The sequence below is a fragment of the Heterocephalus glaber genome, unplaced genomic scaffold (assembly GCF_053883595.1).
Source record: "Heterocephalus glaber isolate CG9 unplaced genomic scaffold, H.glaber_assembly_v1.0 deba00001757, whole genome shotgun sequence".
Classification (NCBI taxonomy): Eukaryota; Metazoa; Chordata; class Mammalia; order Rodentia; family Bathyergidae; genus Heterocephalus; species Heterocephalus glaber.
This window is the reverse complement of record NW_028258454.1, coordinates 2,347,187-2,368,426: the sequence shown is the minus strand read 5'-3', so window position 1 is coordinate 2,368,426 and position 21,240 is coordinate 2,347,187. Positions and strand designations below refer to the sequence as shown.

The 21,240-nt window shown below is 34.5% G+C and overlaps 1 protein-coding gene across 3 annotated transcripts in view; it reads right to left on the bottom strand.

Annotated features, from left to right (window-relative positions):
• The window catches only part of Ap3b1 (adaptor related protein complex 3 subunit beta 1), a 288,476-nt gene that overhangs the window by 187,632 nt on the left and 79,604 nt on the right, over nt 1–21,240 (bottom strand). For all 3 annotated transcript variants that reach the window (XR_015447378.1, XM_087201161.1, XM_087201162.1), the window contains exon 7: nt 15,982–16,164. Coding sequence is in view for 2 of the 3 variants with exons in the window: in XM_087201161.1 (XP_087057287.1) it covers nt 15,982–16,164 (183 nt within the window). In the remaining variant the exon portion in view is untranslated. The remainder of the gene's footprint in view (nt 1–15,981; nt 16,165–21,240) is intronic.

Sequence of the window (21,240 nt, the reverse complement as noted above, 5' to 3'; positions counted from 1 at the left end):
GAAACCAAATGGGCCAACACCTTGATCTTGGATTTCCAAACTTCATAGCTGTGAGGCAAATATGTCAGCCCCTCAGGAATTTGTTATAACAGACATGGCAAACAAAAGTAACAATATAACTTTGGAAAAGTCTAGCAGGCCCTGTAAAACTAAAATACATCTATTCTATGACTGCCAAATTCTATATGTAAGTGCTGACTCAGCATGAAAGCCCAGCTCCACAAAAAGAACTGTACAAGAATATTCATAACAAATTTATTACAATAGGCAAAAAAAAGCCCAGGTATTCTCTGGTATAAGAAAGGATAATGTATGGTATATTCAGGCAATGGAATATTATTCAGTAAAATAATACTGAAAATATTTAAAATGAAAGAACTACTAATAGGACAACATGAATCAATTTCTAATACAATATGCTGAGTAAAGAAAGGTTTATCAAAAAGAATGCAATGAGATTTAATACTAATTTAAGCTTCTACAATGAGCTAGATGAATCTCTGTACCAGTTAACTGTGTTTTATGGTCATATTCATGTCTCTGCACAGTCAGGACTGCTTCAGCCCCTGGATTAACAGATGAGTACATGGGAATGACCCTTGGAAGTTAAAAAAAAAAAAGACATCCAGAGAGATTTACAGATTTATCTCCCATTCATTTAAATTCCAAAGGGTGGAAAAGAGACATTTTCCTCCTCTCCCCACAGAAGGCAGGATCTGCTGACAGAAAAATTCCCCCTCTCTGCAAATGCTGACCCAAATAAGAATTCAGAAGTGCTCCACTTCTGTATCACAGCCTTCTCCCCCATACACGAAGGTGACAGTGACCCAGAAAACATCACCCCAACAGGGAACCAGAGTGTAAGAAAGTTACACTGTGATGAACTATAAGTAGAACAAGTCTTCCTTTGTCCAGACATACAAATTTCTGCTTTTGTGTATGCACAGGGATATTGTATGCACAGCACATGTGTTTTAAATGTATGTGAAAGTAGAGAAACATCTCAGATTTTTAACTCAACACTATAGTGGGAAGAAAAAAAGACATTATTTACAGGGATTAACTGGGAAGGATAATGGTAATATTCCATATCATAAGAGTTTGTATTACTAACATATATATAGTTATTAACATTCTAAGATTTGGGCATTTCACTGTGAAAAGTTTAATCAACAAAAGGAAAAAAACAAATAGGAACTTCAATGGTACACATACGAAAGTGTTCAGGGACAATGTGTACTGATGTCTGCATTTAATTTAAAATGCATTAAAAAATTCAGATAGATTGATTTATCAATACAGGAATGTATTCATTTCTCCATTTTTGAAGACTAGTCTTGCCAGAGATGAGCTTCTCGGATGACAATTCACTGCCTTCTAGACTCAATGGCTTCTGATAAGAAACCAGCTGTTAATCTCACTGTGAAAAACCTTGTAAATTTTTTTGCCCTTGACTTTCAACAGTTTGGTGCTAATGTATCCAGGTTATGAACCTTGGAATTTTTCTTACTTGGAACCTGATGAACTTCTTGAATATGTAGATTAGTGCCTTCATCAAATTTGTAAAGTTTTCAATCTTTATTTCTCTAGATGTTCTTTCTGCCCTTTTCTCTCTCTTCTTTCCTTCTGGAATATCTATTACATGTGTCAGTACACCTGAAAGTGTTCCATGAGCTTCATAGGTCTTTTAGGTTCTGCTCATTTTACTTCACTGCTTTTTATATTGTATGGTCCTCAGACAAGATAATCTCAAGTTCATCAATTCATTTTGTGCCTGTTCAAATCTTCTGCTGATCCCATGGGTGAGTATTTTATGTATTTAAGACATTAAAATACTCAGTTCCAGAATTTCTGTTTGGTTCCTTTGCATAATTTCTCTCTCTTTGCTGACAATCTTTATTTGGAGAGAAATTGTTCGGTTTAATTTAGTTGTTCAGCATACTTAAAACAGTTAAAAGGTTTTTTTTACTAAAAAATTCAACATCTGGGTCTTCTCAGATACCATTTCCATTATTTCCTTTTGCCTTTAATCAACCAAATTTTCTTTACATGTCTCCTAATTTCTTTGCAGAAAACTGGACACTTTGAATACTATAATACAGTGCCTCTGTAACTTAAATTCTATACCTTCACCACGGTTTCTTGTTGCCACTTGTGAGTTTTAGTTTCTTGCTTACTTAAGAGACATTGCTAGGCAATTTTTGACAATATAGTGTGTCAGCTGTGGTCACTGAAGTGTTTAATATCATTTTAGTTTTTCAACTACTATTCGTAAGGTAACCCAGAAGAAGCCATTACTAAACAAGAATTCTAAAACAACTTTCATACACACACACACACACACACACACACACACACACACACACACACACACACAGTATGTATCTCCAAACTATTAAATGTTAGGCAATATAGACATGTTGAATAAACAGATGGGAAACCACAGGAATAGGACATTATAAGAAAGACCAAATAAAAATTTTATACAATGATTAAAATAAAAAATATACTAGATGGGGCTGGCAAAAGGCTGAAAAGAAAATGAAGAAATCTGAAGATAGAGCAACAAAAAATTATTCCATTTGAAAAACAAAGAGGAAAACAAGTGAAAAAAGTGAATAGTCTCAAGAGCTAAGTGTACTGATATTATACAGCCCAAAATACTTGTAAATGAAGTCGCAGAAAATAAATTTTTTAAATTCCAAATTTAGTTTAAGGGGTGTGTGTATGTGTGCGCGCTGGGGGATCAAACCCCAGAGCCTTGCCCGTGCTAGGCAAGCACTTTAACACTGAGTAACATCCCCAGCCCAAATTTATAAAAGCAAAAAACAAATTTATAGACCCACAAAACATAGCTAACCCCTAAGCAAGATAAATAAAAAGAAACCACACCAACGCACATCAAAATCATATTTCTGAAATCAAAAAAATTGTGAATGCAGACGAACATAAAAAGTTACAATTTACTGAATTATAGTTTCAGCTCCCACTGCTCAGATGCACTGACTGGTTTAACTCTCTGGAAATCTGTTTTTAAAATGGGCAATGTCACAGTATTGTAGGACAATCAAGCCTAAGCAAAAATGACAGAGAACTTTACCCATGAAAGACTGAAATTTTAATTGTGAGATTAGTGCATTTTTATACCTTGGTGAATTTTACAAAATTTTAATGTGTAACTTTTTAAATAAATTTTAATACTTTTTATTCCACAAATCTTGAAAAAAATCTTGAAAGCAGGTACATATAAAACAACACTATATATAGAAGAACTATAGTTAAAACTAACTTCTTATCAGAAGGAATGGAGTCTAAAAGACAAAAGAGTATTTTTAAATTGTTGAAAGAAAAAAGTCAACAAAGAATTCTATATGGAGTGGTACATTTCTTCAAAAATAAAAATAGAGGGCTGGGGATTTAGCTCAGTGGTTTCACTGCCTGCCTCACAAGTGCAAGGTCCCAAATTCGATGCCCAGTACCAAAAAATAAAAATAAAAAATAAAAATAGAATCAAGACATTTTCATATGAACAGAATGTAAAAATTCAACACAGGAGGTCTATACTGTAATAAACTCAAAAAACTGTTTAGGTTCAAGTGAAAAAAATAGCTGAAAACTTAAAATTGTAGCAAAGGATAAAGAAGTCTTCATTTCTATAATAGGAAGACTATATAGTCTTTGATAAATCAAGAAATAGTAATATAGTTGATTACTTAGAAACAAAGGCTGCCAGGCATGGTAGCACATCCCTGTCACCATAGCACCTGGAAGGCTGAGCCAAGAGAACTGCCACAAATTCAAAGCCAATACGGATGGGCTGCATAGTAAGCTCAAGGCTAGCCTGGACTGGATAGCAAGACCCTTTCTCAAAAAAAAAAAAAAAAAGAAAGAAAGAAACAAATGGATAAAGGTAAACATACACACAGGTATTACAGATAGCTAAGTCAGACAAAACTATTATAGGCAGACAGGGATAGGTCCTTGAGGGAGTCAGTGCAGAAGAACGTATTACAACTGTGGCTGGAGGTGCATCTGTCGAAGGCCAGGACTCAAGATAACGATGGAATAACCAGGCCTACATGCCTCCCTAAGCAATAAGCAATATATTAAAGATTAAACTCACCTGGTCCAATAAAGTCTATATAGACATCAGTCAACCAGGTAGGTGACCAGTATCTCCCAATCCATCTCTTTCTAAAAGGTCTTTGTTCTTTCCATGTACCCTTGCTATGGGACTCGCTTCCCTGCTGGACCAATATTAGCTAACGGGCTATACTTGCAATCCTACAGGTTGACTACTCTGACCCACGTCATACCCACATTGTGACTTTTCTGTATAAATTATCCTTGACAAACAGCTTTGGTGGCAACCCACTTTTGGGTCCCCTCTTGTCTCTCAGGAGCTATCTCTCTCAACAAATTTTCCTATTCTTAACTGCCATTGTTCCTTAGAATTCATTCTTTGATTTTGGGGAACATGAACTTGGCACATCTGACATCTAGCAGGTTGAATTACATTTTTTTCACCTATATCACAGGTATACATGATTCATGAAAAGGTAAAAGAATTTAAAGTAGCTAATTCAGGTATAGAGAAGGATAGGACGCGAAAATTGCTTTTATAACCCTTATAATATTACTCGACTTTCAAAAACTATGTGTATGTTACTTGGATAAAATTATTTTTTAACAGAAAATTTCATGAATTTTAAATAACTCAGAAATAAATTATGAACAAAAAAATACTAAAGAATCTTTAAGTTAAATGCTTCATAACCACTGAGATGCCATTTCTATCAGCTCAAATGGTTACATATTACTCTATGAAGTCTTTGTCAAGTGGTGCCTACTGCAGTGCATGACACATTTTATTTGCATTGTAAAGCATAGATTCCACCACAACTCTTCAGTATTTTATCCTTTAAAATTTCCTGAAAATAATTAAACCTAGTAAGAGTTCAGTGATAAGATATAATCCAAAATTGTTTCACAAAAAAACCTGTACAGAAACTAAGGCTCAGTAAAAACAATTTACTACATGTTGGTCCTTTAGGGCAAGACCTATATGTCCAGTTCATGAAGCACTTGCACCAAGTGCCTTTGAATTTAACAGAAAATTGCTCATCAAGAACTATACATATGAATTTTGCATTTTGATGAGTTCTAATTTGCTAGCTATCTCTGAAACAACTTAAGATTTTATTGAAAATATTTTAACCAAAATTCTAAAATTAAAACTTTCTTGACACTGAATCACCCTGCTGCAGAAAGGCAGGTCTGCCCACTCCCTACTGAGGTCCCGACTCACGTGGAAGACCCCGAATCACCCCGGTGCAGGCAGGCAACCGCCTGGTTCCACACTACAAAAACGCAGGGGACACCAGACTACCAGACCACAGTGATGAGTCCCACTGCTCCTGGCCCAGAGGTAGGGCCTTCTGAGCCACCATCCCACTGCTCCTGGTCCAGAGGAAGGGGCTTCTTGGCAACCATCCCTTCCGCTGCCCCCAGCCCACAGGAAAGGGCTTTTGGGTCACCATCCCTATCACTGCTCCCAGCCCCTGTCCCACCTCTACCAGCTCAGAGGAGGTAATCCATGCAGGTACTAACAGGGCCCCGCCCCAGTCGAAATGAGAAAACAAGTAAATAAGTCTCAAAACCAGACTTCCAGATCACCTACAGCAACCCCAAAGGGAAATGAGATGGAACACTCTGATACTCAACCACCTGGACTCTCTGAACTGGCAACAAAAGAGGATCTGGAAAAAATGAAATCAGAAATAATTTCTCAGATAACAGGAGAAATTGTGCCCCTAGTGCAAGACATGATTAATAAATCTAGAGAGGACCTCAGGAACATGATGGAATCCCAACATAGGAAACAAATGGAATCCATAAAACAGATGCAAATAGATTTCCAGGACATGAAAAACTCCATTGAAAGTCTATACAGCAGAATGAGCCAATGTGAGGACAGAATTTCAGATATAGAAGATAAGATTGCAATTAGTGACCAGGAAAAGAAAAACTGCTTCCAAATTATAAGGGAACATGAGAAATCAATCCAGCAGCTGCGAGACGATGCAAAGAAGAATAACATAAGACTGATTGGAGTCAATGAAGAAACAGGAGAGAGTGGAGATGACATAAAAAGTTCTCTTCCCAGAAATAATAGCAGAAAACTTCCCAAGCAGGGGAAAAGAACGTGACATACAGATAAATGAGGCAGATAGGACTCCAAATAGCCTTGATCAAAAAAAATCTACACATAGGCATATAACTGTTAAGATTCCAGAAACACAACAGAAGAACAAAGTTCTCCAAGCAGTCAGAGAAAAGAAACAAATCACATACAAAGGAAAGCCCATCAGAATCACAGCAGACTTCTCAACACAAACCATCAAGGCAAGAAGAGCTTGGAGTGACATATTCCAAGCCCTAAAAGAAAACCGCCTCCAACCCAGATTGATGTACCCTGCAAAACTATCTTTCAAAATGGATGGAGAAATAAGATACTTTCATGACAAAGAGAACCTTAGGAACTTCATGAATACCAAACCAGCACTCCAAAGAATTTTACACAATATCCTAGGAACAGACATTGAGGATCACAACCCCAGGAAGCAAAGCAGAATGAACCCATCTGGCATGACAAAAAATTAAATGTAAAGGGGGAGAACCCAACAAAAAGAAAAAGTCATGGCAATGACAAGTCAATACGTTTCAGTTATAACCATCAATGTTAATGGTCTCAATTCATCAATCAAAAGAAATAGACTGGCAGAATGGATCAAGAAGCAAAATCCAACAATATGCTGCATACAAGAAGCACACTTAATTCAAAAGGAAACTCATAGACTGAAAGTTAAAGGGTGGAAAACAATACTCCATGTGACAGGAACCCGAAAAAAAAGAAGGAAGAGCTATCCCCTTGGCAGATCAAGTAGATTTCAAACCAACACTGATTAAGAGAGACAAAGAAGGACACTACATCCTTGTAAAGGGAAGAATCCAAGAGGAAGAGATGACAATCATAAATATCTATGCACCAAACACTAGTGCACCCAACTATATAAAACAAATACTAACGGACATGAAAAGTCATATATGCACTAATACAGTTCTAGTGGGGGACCTCAACACCCCACTGTCACAAATAGATAGATCAACTAGACTAAAAATAAGTAATGAAATACTAGAACTCAATCGAACTCTTGAACAAATGAACTTAACAGATGTTTACAGTCTTCCACCCCACAAAATCAGAATACACATTCTTCTCAGCTGCACATGGGTCATTCTCCAAAACAGACCACATATTCACACATAGAACGTGTTTAAGTAAGTGCAAAGGAATTGAAGTTATCCCCTGTATATTATCACACCATAGTGCCATGAAATTGGAGATCCATTGCAAAAGAAACTCAGAACATTTCATAAACACATGGAAATTGAACAACACACTTCTGAATAACCAATGGGTCACAGAGGAAATTAAACAAGAAATCAGACAGTTCCTTCAATTAAATGACAATGACAATACAACATATTGGAATCTATGGGACACAATGAAAGCAGTCTTACAAGGGAAATTCATAGCAGTGAATACGCATATTAGGAAAACAGAACAAGACCAATTAAACAACCTGATGCTGAACCTCAAGCTTCTACAAAAAGAAGAGCAAGACAACCCCAGAGCTCATACAAGGGAGGAAATTATAAAGATCAGAGGAGAAATCAATGCAATGGAGACTAAGAGAACGATACAAAAATTCAATGAAGCCAAGAGTTGGTTCTTCGAAAGAATCAACAAAATTGACAAACCTTTAGCCAACCTTGTCAGAAAAAGGAAAGAAAAAGCCCAAATCCATGCAATTAGGAATGAAAAGGGTGAAATGACAACAGACCCAGCAGAAATCCAGAGGATCATCAATACCTACTTCCAGAACCTATACGCCTATAAGATGGACAACACAGAAGAAATGGACAGATTCCTAGATACATATGAATTACCAAAGTTAAACAAAGGAGACCTAAAAATTCTGAACAACCCAATATCAACCAATGAAATTGAAAATGTAATTAAAAACTTATCAACTAAGAAAAGCCCGGGCCCTGATGGCTTCACTGCTGAATTCTACAAGACATTTAGAGAGGAACTACTGCCACTACTGTTTAAACTCTTCAATGAAATTGAAAGGGAAGCAATACTCCCAAATTCATTCCTGGAAGCAAGCATCACCTTGATCTCCAAAGCAGAGAAAAATCCAACTGAAAAGGAGAACTATAGGCCAATCTCACTAATGAACATAGATGCAAAAATCCTTAATAAGATAATGGCAAACAGAATGCAGAAGATCATCAAGAAGATCATACACCCTGATCAAGTGCGACTTATCCCAGGGATGCAGGGATGGTTCAATATATGCAAATCAATCAATGTAATACACTATATCAACAGAGCCAAGGACAAAAACCACATGATTATCTCCATAGATGCAGAAAAAGCATTTGACAAAATCCAACATGCATTTATGATAAAAACCCTACGAAAAATTGGAATAGATGCTCTCTACCTCAAACTGATAGAAGCCATCTATGAAAAACCAACAGCCAGTATCATACTAAATGGTCAAAAACTGAAATCCTTCACACTAAAATCAGGAACAAGACAAGATGTCCACTATCACCACTCTTGTTCAATATAGTTCTGGAAACATTAGCCATGGCAATTACACAAGAGAAAGAAATAAAAGGAGTAAAGATAGGTAATGAAGAAGTCAAATTGTCATTATTTGCAGATGACATGATACTCTATATAGAAGACCACAAGAACTCCACCAAAAGTCTTCTAGACTTAATAACCAAATTCAGTCAAGTAGCTGGTTACAAGGTCAACACACAAAAATCAATAGCTTTCCTCTACACCAATGACAGACTCACTGACAGAGAAATAGGGCAAATAATTCCTTTCACAATAGCATCCAAAAAACTGAAATACCTAGGAATCAACCTGATCAAAGAAATCAAAGACCTCTTCTCTGAAAACTATGGCACTCTGAAAAGAGAGATTGAAGATGATATCAGAAAATGGACAGATATCCCCTGCTCCTGGGTAGGAAGGATTAATATAGTGAAAATGGCCATACTTCCAAAACTGCTATATAGATTTAATGCAATTCCAATTGAGATCCCAGCAGCATACTTCATGGACCTTGAGAAAACAATCCAAAAATTCATTTGGAACAAGAAGAGACCCAGAATAGCAAAAGCAATTCTAGGTAACAGAGACATGGCAGGTGGGTATCACAATCCCCAACCTGTACTCTACTACAAAGCTACTGTGATAAAAACAGCATGGTACTGGCAAAGAAACAGACCTGAGGACCAGTGGAACAGATTAGAAGATGCAGAGACAACACCAGACACAGCCATCTCATCTTCGACAAAGGAACCAAACACCCTCACTGGAGGAAAGATAGCCTCTTTAATAAATGGTGCTGGAAAAACTGGGCTTCAACTTGCCAAAGATTAAAACTAGACCTGTATCTCTCACCATGCACTAAACTAAAATCAAAATGGATTAAAGATCTAAATATTAAAATAGAAACTCTGAACCAGTTGGAACAGAGGTTAGGTAGAACCCTTGAAGGCATGGGTGTAGGAAAAGATTTTATGAACAAAACCTCAGTTGCCCGTGAACTAGCACAAACAGTCAACAAGTGGGATCTCTTCTTATTAAAAGGCTTCTGCACAGCAAGAGAAACCACCAGCAGTGTGAACAGACAACCCACAATGTGGGAAAAAATCTTCACCTGCTTTTCCTCAGACAGAGGTCTACTATCTCAAATCTATAAAGAACTTAAAAATATCAGACCTCCCAAATTTAAAGACCCAATCCGAAAATGGGCATCTGAAATGAACAGACATTTCTCAGACAAAGAAGTAGAAATAGCAAATAAATACATGCAAAAATGTTCAACATCACTGGTCATTCGAGAGATGCAAATAAAAACAATGCTGAGATTCCACTTCACTCCAGAAAGAATGGCTGCTATCATGAAATCAACCAGTAACAAATGCTGGTGGGGCTGTGGGGAAAGAGGAACCCTGCTCCACTGCTGGTGGGAGTGTAGACTGGTGCAAGCACTGTGGAAATCAGTATGGAGATACCTCAAAGAACTAGGACTGGAAGTCCCATTTGACCCCGCTATTCCACTGCTGGGGATCTTCCCCAAAGAATTAAAAGAATCATACCACAGTGATATATGTGCACCCATGTTCATAGCAGCACAGTTTGTGATAGCTAAAACCTGGAAACAGCCCAAATGCCCATCAACTGGAGACTGGATAAAGAAAATGTGGTTTTTTTATAAAATGGAGTACTACTCAGCCATAAAAAATGAGAAATTAGAGACATTTATAGCTAAGTGGATGCACATTGAGTCAATACTCTTAAGTGAAATAAATAGGACACACATGTATAAATACTGAATAGTTTCTCTGGTGTGAAAAACTGAAAGTGTAAATAAGGACTAAAATGTATAATAGGTAATGTGAAATAGGAAGAAAAGGGGCAAAGGGGAAGGAAGTGGGAGGGCTAGGGGAAAGGATAGAAGGGAATGGGATTAATATGAGAAAATGGAAAAATAGGAACAAAATCTTTGTAAATAGGGAGGACTGGAGGGGTTGAAGGGAGGGCTGGGCAAGGGTGAAAAATAAGAACCAAGAGAGACTATGTAAAGGTGCAAATTTCCAATGATGAATGTCATTATATTGGATACCTAAAATGTACCAATGATTAGAATGAATAATTGATAATGTAAAATAGGAAGAAAAGTTCCAAAGGGGTAGGGGTAGTGGGAGAGACAGGGGAAAGGAAAGAAGGGAAAGGAAAAATGATGAGAAATGGAAAAAATGGAAATGAAGTCTTTGTAAATAGGGAAGGGTGGAGGGCATGAAGGGAGGGCTAGGAATGGGGAAAAACTAAGAACCAAGATGCATTATGTAAAGGTACAATTCCCAATGAGAAATGTAATTGTGTTGTATACCTACAATGTACCAATAAAAGAATTAAAAAAAAAACAACTTTCTTCAACATATATAAGGTTTTATAATTGAAGTACAAATATACTAGAGACAAAGTAATCATTACAAGTTTCAAAATTACACAAATACTGCCATTAGAATTATATTACCTGTATTTATATTCTCAAAAGTAATTGGAGAGTATTTAGCTTTATGTTTCAAATTACTGAAAAAAAATCTTTTTTTTTTTGGTACCAGGGATCAAACTCAGGACCTTGTGCTTGCAAGACAGGCAACAGCACCACTGAGCTGAAAATATTTTTGATAATTTCTAACATAACTGTCATGTCTTAGTCACAGTTCAATTTTAAAGAGTTAAGTTAACAAAAGTAAAAACATTCTTGTCAGGTATCAATGTCAACTTCATCTCAGTTTACAATTAATACCACCAAAAGGTTTTGGTTTTCTTTTAAATTCTCTTAAAATTTATTTTGTGTTTTATAATGATTTTTCAAATTTATTATTTTTACAAAAGCAATGTTAGTGTTAGAGAATTAGTTGTGTGTCCAGTATTTTCCCATAATAGGCTTGCATGAGAAATAGAATACTTATGTAATTTTATAACCCTGGAAACTATATAAACCTGACCTAGAATAAAAACAACCCATATAGACTGCATAGAGTAAGGTAAATTTAAGAAAATAAAAATGCAAATATGCATTTTACCAGTCTCTTGAATGTATTAACCTAAAAGGTTTAATTTCCATTTTCCTGCATCAGCTTTATTTATAAAATGTCGTGCCCTATAAATATGCTGTTATTTTCTATAGTCAAGCACCCTCTTAACAAATCTTCTCATTAATATGTAAATTTAAAGTCAATCGGTCTTCTCCCTGACAGCCCCATGAATTCCTAGTGCACTGGATAATCGGCTTTGACTTGGCATCCACTATTTATCATCAAAGATGTCAGTTAGAAAAATTATGGAAAACGGAGTGCAATTGATATGACTGCAATCTACTTTGTCAACACTTAATTGTTCCTCAAATCATACATTTACATATAAACAGCCTAAATACTGATCTATAATGATGCAAATAAACTAAATTAAAATCTCTTCTGCCCTGAAGAAGTTTGTTTGTATATGATGTGTTCATTTGAGAACTTACTGACAAAGGTATGCACACCAGCTCATCTCAAAAAGCGTTTCTACAGATTTCCGATTCCTCAAAAACAATTTTTTTTGCTCCCCTTCAAGTATATTACCATAAACAAATGTTTTTCAAAATTCAGTGAGAAGTTCGATCCCCAGTACCAAAAACAAACAAAAAACAAAACAGAACGGAACAAAATTCAGTGAGAAGAGTGATTCTTCTTTTGAAAAGCAAATTTAATTATAATTGTTAGCTAACTGCAATGGCTGTGCCCTATGGACTGGGGTTTCAAGTTAGTATTAACAAGAACACAATAAACAAAAACTTATTATGGAAAACAGAAAAGGTTTTAATTTAAATAGCACAATATAATAGCATATAAGGGAAAAAACAATGGCCTGGTCATCAGGTAACTGTTTCTGGATCCACCCTTTATAAGCACCACCTTTTATAAGCACCACCTTTTATCTTAGATTGATTGTTAAAATCTGTGTCTCAGTTTCTTCATCTACAAAATAGGCCTAATAATTATGACTGCCCTATAAAAATACAATAAATAAATAATAAAATAAAATAATACTCAGTAAAGTACAACAAAGTAAGTTTCAATATATAAAGTATTAGTACCATCTTCAAATTTTCTCTTAATATTAGAGAAACTGTTTGATGTCAACGAATTTATATGACAAACTCTTTATTTCAAATAAGTTTTTTTCTTTTTTTTGGTACAGGGATCGAACTCGGGACCTTGCACTTGCAAGGCAGGTGCCAAAACCACTGAGCTAAATCCCTGGCCCTCAAATTAAGTTTTAAATCAATGTATTATTTTATTGATGTGCTCTTCCCAAATGAACCTTGATTTACAGTAAAATGACATTCCCACAATGTTTATGTAGGTGACTTTTTATACCTGAGAGAAAATGATAGATAAGTAAAAACATTTCTCTCCTGTTTCCACAAAAGTATTGGTGGCAAAAGGACAAAAAAGGGGCCGGGGATTTAGCTCAGTGGTGCCACAGCCTGCCTCTCAAGCACAAAGTCCCAAGTTCTATCCCTGGTACCATAAAAAAAAAGGATAAAAAAGGATGGCAGCCACTCAGCACTGACTCTCTGGAGTACTATTCCACTTTGTCTTTCTATTTGGTAATAATCTTAGCCATTCTTTACATGATATTACTTTCTTTACATGGCTTTTTACTTTATCAGATGTAAACCAGATGGCAGAAATGCCAAATACTTTAATAGTTTCTTCCAGCTATGGTTTAAAATGGCTTTGTGATTCAATGTGCAAATTTCTAATCCTATAATTATTATGCAGTGTTTTGAAGAGCTAGAAGGAACTGGAGATCTGGGCTAGAAAACCTCTAAGATTACAAATGGTTCAACTGCTCACTCCAAAGTTTCTCAGGAAAACAAACAGATAATCAGAGAAAGGCGGACATGTGTTAGAAAGGGGGAAAGCATGGACAGGGTCCAGGTATTGATCACCTATCTGAACCTTAGTTTTATAAAATGTACTTGAACAAAGAACTTAGCATAGATCACAATCCCTAATTCTCATCTACAATAAGGATTCAGTCTGCTTCTGAACAAAACATATAATTAAACATACAGAGGTATTACCTTGATTGTTCTGGGCTCAATAAGACTGTTATTAATTTAACAATCAAAGAACAATTCTTCCATGGATTGAGGTCAACTGATAACACCTTTAGTTAATAAATAAAGTAAAATGTTTTCTTAAAGTAAAATTCAAACTACCAGAATAACTGAAATTAAATGGTTGCCAATAATTGCCTCTTAGGTGTCAACCAAGAGGTTATGAAAAGGAAACTATTTTACCATATACTTTTGTAACTAGAAAAAAATATGACCACAGTTTATTAGAGTTTTCTTTTTTCCCCTTCTTTTTTTCTTTAAGCCAAGGAATCTTTCTCAAAAGAAATAATATCCAACAGCATAAGAACAGCCAGCCAAGCAAGTACAGCTCAGCAGCACTGCCCCCACCCACCCACACACAGTAGTTGTTTCTGTAGCAAAGCTCCAAACAGCATCCACAGGGCTGAGATGCGTATTTGAAAAACCACTAACTTAGTTTAATAACCACAGCATTTAGAACAGTGCCAAAGTCAGATAGCACAGAGAATAAATGACTTAGCCCAATTCCAGTTAAGCTCAAATGTCTAACAAGGGAAAGTCACTTATTTGTACACACCTAATGAAAATCATTTGACAATGATAGCACAGTAAAACAACAAAATTTTGAATGATGAAAATCATTACATATGCCAAAATATCTATAAATTTACAAAACAGAAAAATTAATAACTGAGCAGCACTTTTCAAAGAAACTGGCTGAAGTCTAACAAGCTACAAGAAACAGAAATCTCTTGTCAAACATACCATCAAAAGAACAAGACAGTTTCATTATACATGGTAACTTAATTCAGCGAAAGTGCCTTCAAAACCGTTGGTCAAAGATAAATAAAATTAACTCTGTAAAATAAAAGCACCCAAAGACAAATTTTGATCAATTTAAGAGCCCCATGTAGCAAAAGATTTTGTATATTAGTAATTCAAACTACACATGAATCTTTAAGATTATAACCACTTTGTTAAAATTAAAATTGAGGAGCCAGTGGTACAGCTCAGCAGTACAGCATGTGCTAAGCATGTGTGCAGCCCTAGATTCAATATCCAATACTAAATAAATAATAGGGATTAAATCAATCTGACAATGTTTTGGATAAAGATTTTAAATAGTTTTTAATGTCAACAAATACTAAGTTAATATAGAAAAACTGATAAAACATTTTATATTTATAAATTTTATATTATCTAAAGCATATATAATAAACATTTTTCAATTTTATTTACATTTTTCTCTGACGTTAATATTACTTCTAATTAACAAAAACAAGATGTACTAACCACTCAAGGCCTATACATAAGTTTGTGTATAATACACTTTAATACAATAGGATTTTTTCCTAATCTTGTATTTCTTAACTGATTCTTACTATCTATAATACTTATAATCTATAATACATTTTATAAAGAAAAGACATCCAAGGACAAGGTGAATATGGCACCTCATAATATTTAAAAATTTCTTTAACCGAGTTTAAAATTTACATTTCATTCTTAGATATACATACTGACTGACCTCTATTAACTATGCAATAAAATTAAATGTTTCTAAATTCTTACATAACAAAAAGAATAAGGAATGCTTCTAATGTTAACCTGCAGAAGAAAATTACCTGATTTTAAGGTATATTCATTAATTTTATTAAAATATAATTAGTTCAAGTGGAAAAATGAAATATTTTAGAAACATAAAACTAGGAAAAATTAGCAAGTTCAACAGTATTTATCTAGGCAAGAAATTAATTATTTAAGGTAAAAAGTCACATTATAGACTAACATTACCGACTTTACAAATGAATATGTACAATAACTACAACTCAAAGGTGTGAAACTAACTAGTAACCAAAAACAATTTTTTTTCATGGTTTGGCAACGTCACTGTAAACACTGTATCTGTGACTGTTCCTAACAAAGGCATCTTGCCAGGTGTCATACTAAAAGTTTATGTACTAGGCCATTAAATATGTGTCGATGCCAATACAAAGGACAGTTCTTGGATTTTTTAATACTGTTTTTCTGCTTTTATAAAAGAACTGAGTGCTTGATAAATAGGCAGATTTCTATATTTTATTACTCTTAATTTTTGTACACATTTTAAAAGTTCTTCCATTCTCTTAGTATGCCCTGTAAGTAAAAGACTGACACTTACCTCTTTCCAAGGGCTGACAAACTGTGTACGAGCATAACGAGTTAGCATGTGGATTATGACCACCTGCCCCCACTCTTCCACATCAACTAGTAAGTTACATAGCTTGCGGTAATTCTTGTGAATCAGATCTATTCTATCAGGGCATACTTCTTCAAAAGCCATCACAACACTGCCAGCTACCAGCTAAAAAAGAAAGAAATAGCAACTCATTAAAAACAGTTTTCTGCCCATATTACAGTAATGTAATCAGTGTTATCACAATAAAGTATTTTGTCATTCAATTAAAATGAATGCTCTTGTTTAAATATTAAACTTTAAAGTACAGGTTCTACTCAAAAAATAATTTTAATACTTGCAGTTGTTACACATATTAAAATGCTTGTAGTTATTACATTTGGAATAGTAATGCTTTCTGTACATATGTGTCCTGATAAATTTTTATTTCATCAGGTTAAATTCCAATAAATTGTTTAACATTAATTGTTCACATTTCTAATGAACAATTTTTAGCTAATCTAAATTGTACAGATTCATTTTTTAGTTGCTAACTATATAATCTAAGTGAAGATCACACTTTTATCGTTTTAAGTGAAAAGGACAATACTGTCACAGTGAACTTTAAAAAACAAATGAGAAACTCATGTTTTTAAAACAAAAATACTTTCAAATCTTATATATCACAATGCAATTTTACCAACATAATTTACAAAGAAAACACATTAGCTGAAATTTTAATAAATGATTATTACTTTTATAATAATGCGTGTAAACTGGAATGTTATTCAAAAAAGACAACTTCCCCAAGGATCAATTAATGAATCATAAATGCTGATTTTTGAACTATCGTGCTTTTATAAGTCTTAGGTGAAACTAAGACTCCTTTAGTATGAAGACACAAGGTAAGCAGAATATATAATACATAAATATTTCTATGTATCTACCACTGATGTACATGCAGTTAGCCAACAATACGGTTCTGAAAAACAAATTAATATCATATTCTTTCTGAACACGAGGGAATCTTCATTTTTGTGTCTAAAATTTCCCCAACGACTTAAAATAAGCAATTAAATAGAAATATAACTTACTGAAATGGTACTTTTTGAAAAATATTAGATACAATGATATTCATATTTTGAGTGTTTTCCCCCTACTTGGCCGACATTTAGTTTATTAATATGCAACCAACAATACAATTGAAAGAAAACAGCTCAGAATATAGACTTGCTATTATGCTAAACAAGTTTCAAGTCCTGTGGGGATTTTATGAATTACCAATCAGTATAAACGTGAAGCCGCATTTATTGACTCCAGCCCTGCCTGTGTACTGGTGCCTGCTGGCCCCAGCATGTATGCACCTCAATCGAAAAAGCAAAGAATTGATTATTTGTGTGAACTAAATAAAAATGTATTATATGTATAATTTTCTATTTGCTATTGATATGGGAAGGAGGTTAAATTGCATATTTTCAACTCCACATTTTTATGTCTTCTGCATAAATTACTTTTCAAAAATGATTCTGTGATAATCATATTTCTGTAAGACTACAATTAGTACAATTTTAAAAATCTCTTAAAACAACTAAGTTTACAATATCAGACTGCATAATAATTTATTATTTGTGAGACATAAACATTTCTATATACTTTATACATACACCAATATTATAATATTTATATCAATTGATAAAGGATGTTAAAGGATAAAAATAAAACACTCCTTAGAATCTATGAAATTTATTAACTCAATAGTTTTAATTTTTAAAATGCTATATAAAATCAAGTTATTACGTATAAACCTAGAAATTTTTTCTCCAAATGTGTTTAGATAGTAAACAATTAAATGGAAAATCAGCTACCACATAATATTAAATTTATTAAACCAAGAATTGTAAGTATAGAACAACTGGGAAGCACTAACACATTCTCAAGTACTACAAATATCATTGAAAGAAAAAAGTATGTAAATACAAATAAGGCTTAAAGAAACATTAAAATAACTAGAAAGAATGTAAAGAAAGTACATCTGCAAAACAAAACTGACCATTTTGGATGCTTCATTGTACAGTTTTAATTATTTGACCCTAGGCTAAACACTAGCAGAAGAATTGATAATTTTGGTCTATTAAATGTTCAATATTCTATAAAACATTCAGAATTAAAATAAAATGAACTACTCAGATTTTAAAACCAAAAGTATTGGTTTCCAAAAAGCAAACAGTTAATTTCCATCTCACTGTGTCAATAGTAGCTTTTCATATAAGAGGAAACATAAATCACTCCAACAAAACTAGCAATGAGCTCATCAAATTCAAATGCAGTTTTCCATTTATGTATTTTTTATATTAAAGCAATAAACATGGTTCATTTATCTCCCCTTGGTTGCCACGTTTTTCTGTGCTGTTGCTATGAACTTCAGCCATTAGCTGTGCTCCAAGGTAAACTACATGAACCATCAACAAGAGTGACACCCCATCTATGGGGTTCATATTTTCTCCAGATTATCTATGCTAGTTGACAAGCTGGTAATGAAAAAAATCACACTAAGCAAATGGTTCCTCTAATAACAATAAATTTTCTATAAAATTATGAAGGGTACAAAACGTTTCCTTGCATCTATTTTGTCATGAATTCTAATTAACGCTGCAAAAACCTGAGAGTGCTGGGTCATCACAAGAAGTGCATCAAGGTTTGATTGATAATATGGTATAAGTTGGCCAATGCTGCCAAGATTTTCTTTCCTTAAATTAATGGCCATCCAACCTGCCCTAATCATACAGTCCAAATGATATTCCCCTTCTTATTTCAATTTTCTTGAGGCATGGAAAATAGAAAGATCAGCCATTTATCTTCTAATAGCTGGATAATAGATCTATCACAATAAAACATCTGCACAAACTCGGGGGTGTGTTTTTTTGCCCATAACAGTGAAGCTTTTACCAACATTAAATCAATAACTTATAAAATGGTGCCTTATCCCTACAGTTTATCTATGAGCTACCAATCTATTCACTTTACTCGATATTGCTGCTAACATTAAGGAGAGGAAACTTTATTTCATCAAAATATATAAACAACTCAGTTTTTCAGTATGCATTACCTAATTTATCTTCCTAAGAATCTCTGTATTCTGGAAGAAATTTAAATGCTATTAAAAAAGATCTATTGGAAATTAACCTCAAAAGACAAGGAAATAAACACTGTACTGCTTTTGAGGCATTTTAAATAAGAAATGTCCACTTCAATCTCTAACTGCCCAGCCAATATGGACTTCTCTATTTTTAAGGAAAATATAGTGTTATACACTTAAAACACTAATTTATAAGTTAACATTAGGAAAGGTTTGTAGAAAAGTAAAAAGAAAATTTCAATATGTTGAGAAGGCAGATGAAAATAGTGTAAATCTAGTAATATACAATAAAATTATAAACAAAAATGTAATAAAAATTACATGAACAAATATAATAACAGTTGATTAGAATGAAAAAATATAAATAAAATGTTTCCTTTTAATTTCATTGGCTAAAACTGTAAGGTTTTTGTAACAGGGATATAGAGGCTGAGATTGTAGGTGCCCAACAGACAATTTAAAGCAGGCAAAAAGTTGGTATCTCTGTCTTCATTTCATTATCTCTTTTGTCACCTTAAAACTTTGGGACAGATTCCTGCTAAGCTCTGCATGTTAATCACTTAAGGAGTACATGTTTAAAAACTGGACATATGAGGTTTATTACCCCTAAATTTACCTAACTAACTTCATTCCCCTTCAAAACTGAGGCAAGATTTACAAGGACATCCAACTGCCAGTTTTTATAATGCCTTTTCCACACCACTGGAGTGATGCCTCAAAGTCTCCAGTTATGGCTCTAAACCAAGAATTACCTTAGTCTTTCAGAAAAAGCAGAGCCTCAGAGAGTACCCCATATTGAGGTCAGTGCCCCTGATGCTACCCCAAAGCAGAAGCAATCATCTCAAGGGGACTGGACTGAGTCCTCAAGCCATAAGGACTTCTCTGGAGAAACCCTGCAGAGCCAGTCCTAAGACAGTGTGAACCACACCATGGCTTGACCAGGACTACCTACCCTGCCAGCTTCACAAACAGCCCAGCTTATACAAAGGCCAAACTCTTGCCTTTGTTTCCCTTTGCCGTAAAAACTCAATGTTTCTAGCAGCCCCTGGAAACAGATCTTAACCCTCTCTGTCTGTCCTTCCCAGCAAGGCCATGCTGGTCAAAGGTCCTGTCCAGGACACATCTCCCTGCCTGGCATTTTGGAATGGATGGCTAAGCCCAGTTTGTTGGGACCTCTTAGCTGAGGTTTGCTCCCTAAAACTCTAGTAATAATATTGAAAAAGATTCCTGGTAGATCTGAGAAGACTGGTAGATCAGAAAGAGACATAAAGGAAGGAAAAGAATGAGGATGTCTTAGGAAAGGATGTCTTTTGAGGGGAAAAAAGGGTTAAAAAAGAAGCAAGGGAAGAGATGTCCCTTCAGGTAATGGGAAAGGGAATTTAGAGGGGGAAATTTAGAATCTTTCAAGATACACTTCAGAATAATCTAACATATGCCCCTTCCTGGGCATGCCCTCCCTGCCAAAAGACACCACAGAAAAGAAAAAATTCTTTGCTGTTGTGAGAGGGTGTTCTTGTACTCAGAATCTTGCAAGCTACTGCAAAATAAGACCACCAACCCTATTTAGGGAAATGCAAAGATGAAAGTAATCTAAGTACTGAAAACAAAATGAAAATCAAAGCAATCCAACTGGTGAAAATTACCCACAAAAAAATCAAGAACAGACCAAAAGAAAACTGTAATATAACACACTTCAGTGAATTAAATACTCTCAAAGGAGCATTTGAAAACAGAAAATGAGCATGAATTGAAATTCAAAAGCAGAACAGAAAGTAACAAAAGAAATCATGAAGAAATGAAACAGTAGTTGATGGAAACCAAAAGAAATTCAAAGTAGGGGGATAAAAATTTAGTAAGGAGCATTAAAGAAAAGCAGAAAAAGAACTAGAAGAATAATAATTAGATAAAGAAGTAAAAATGTTTATAGAGACAGTAGTTAAAATATACGGCAGGCAAAAAAATATATGGCCAACTTACATAAATTTTGAATCTCCAAAGAAGAAAGTAACAGTTGGGCATTATTAGTACCAAAAAATATGATCTTAAAGAAAAAGCATTTTGCCAGAAATAATACTTGTACACTTTGAGGTATTTACTGGTTACCAGAAAAAGAAACTAACTCACATCAA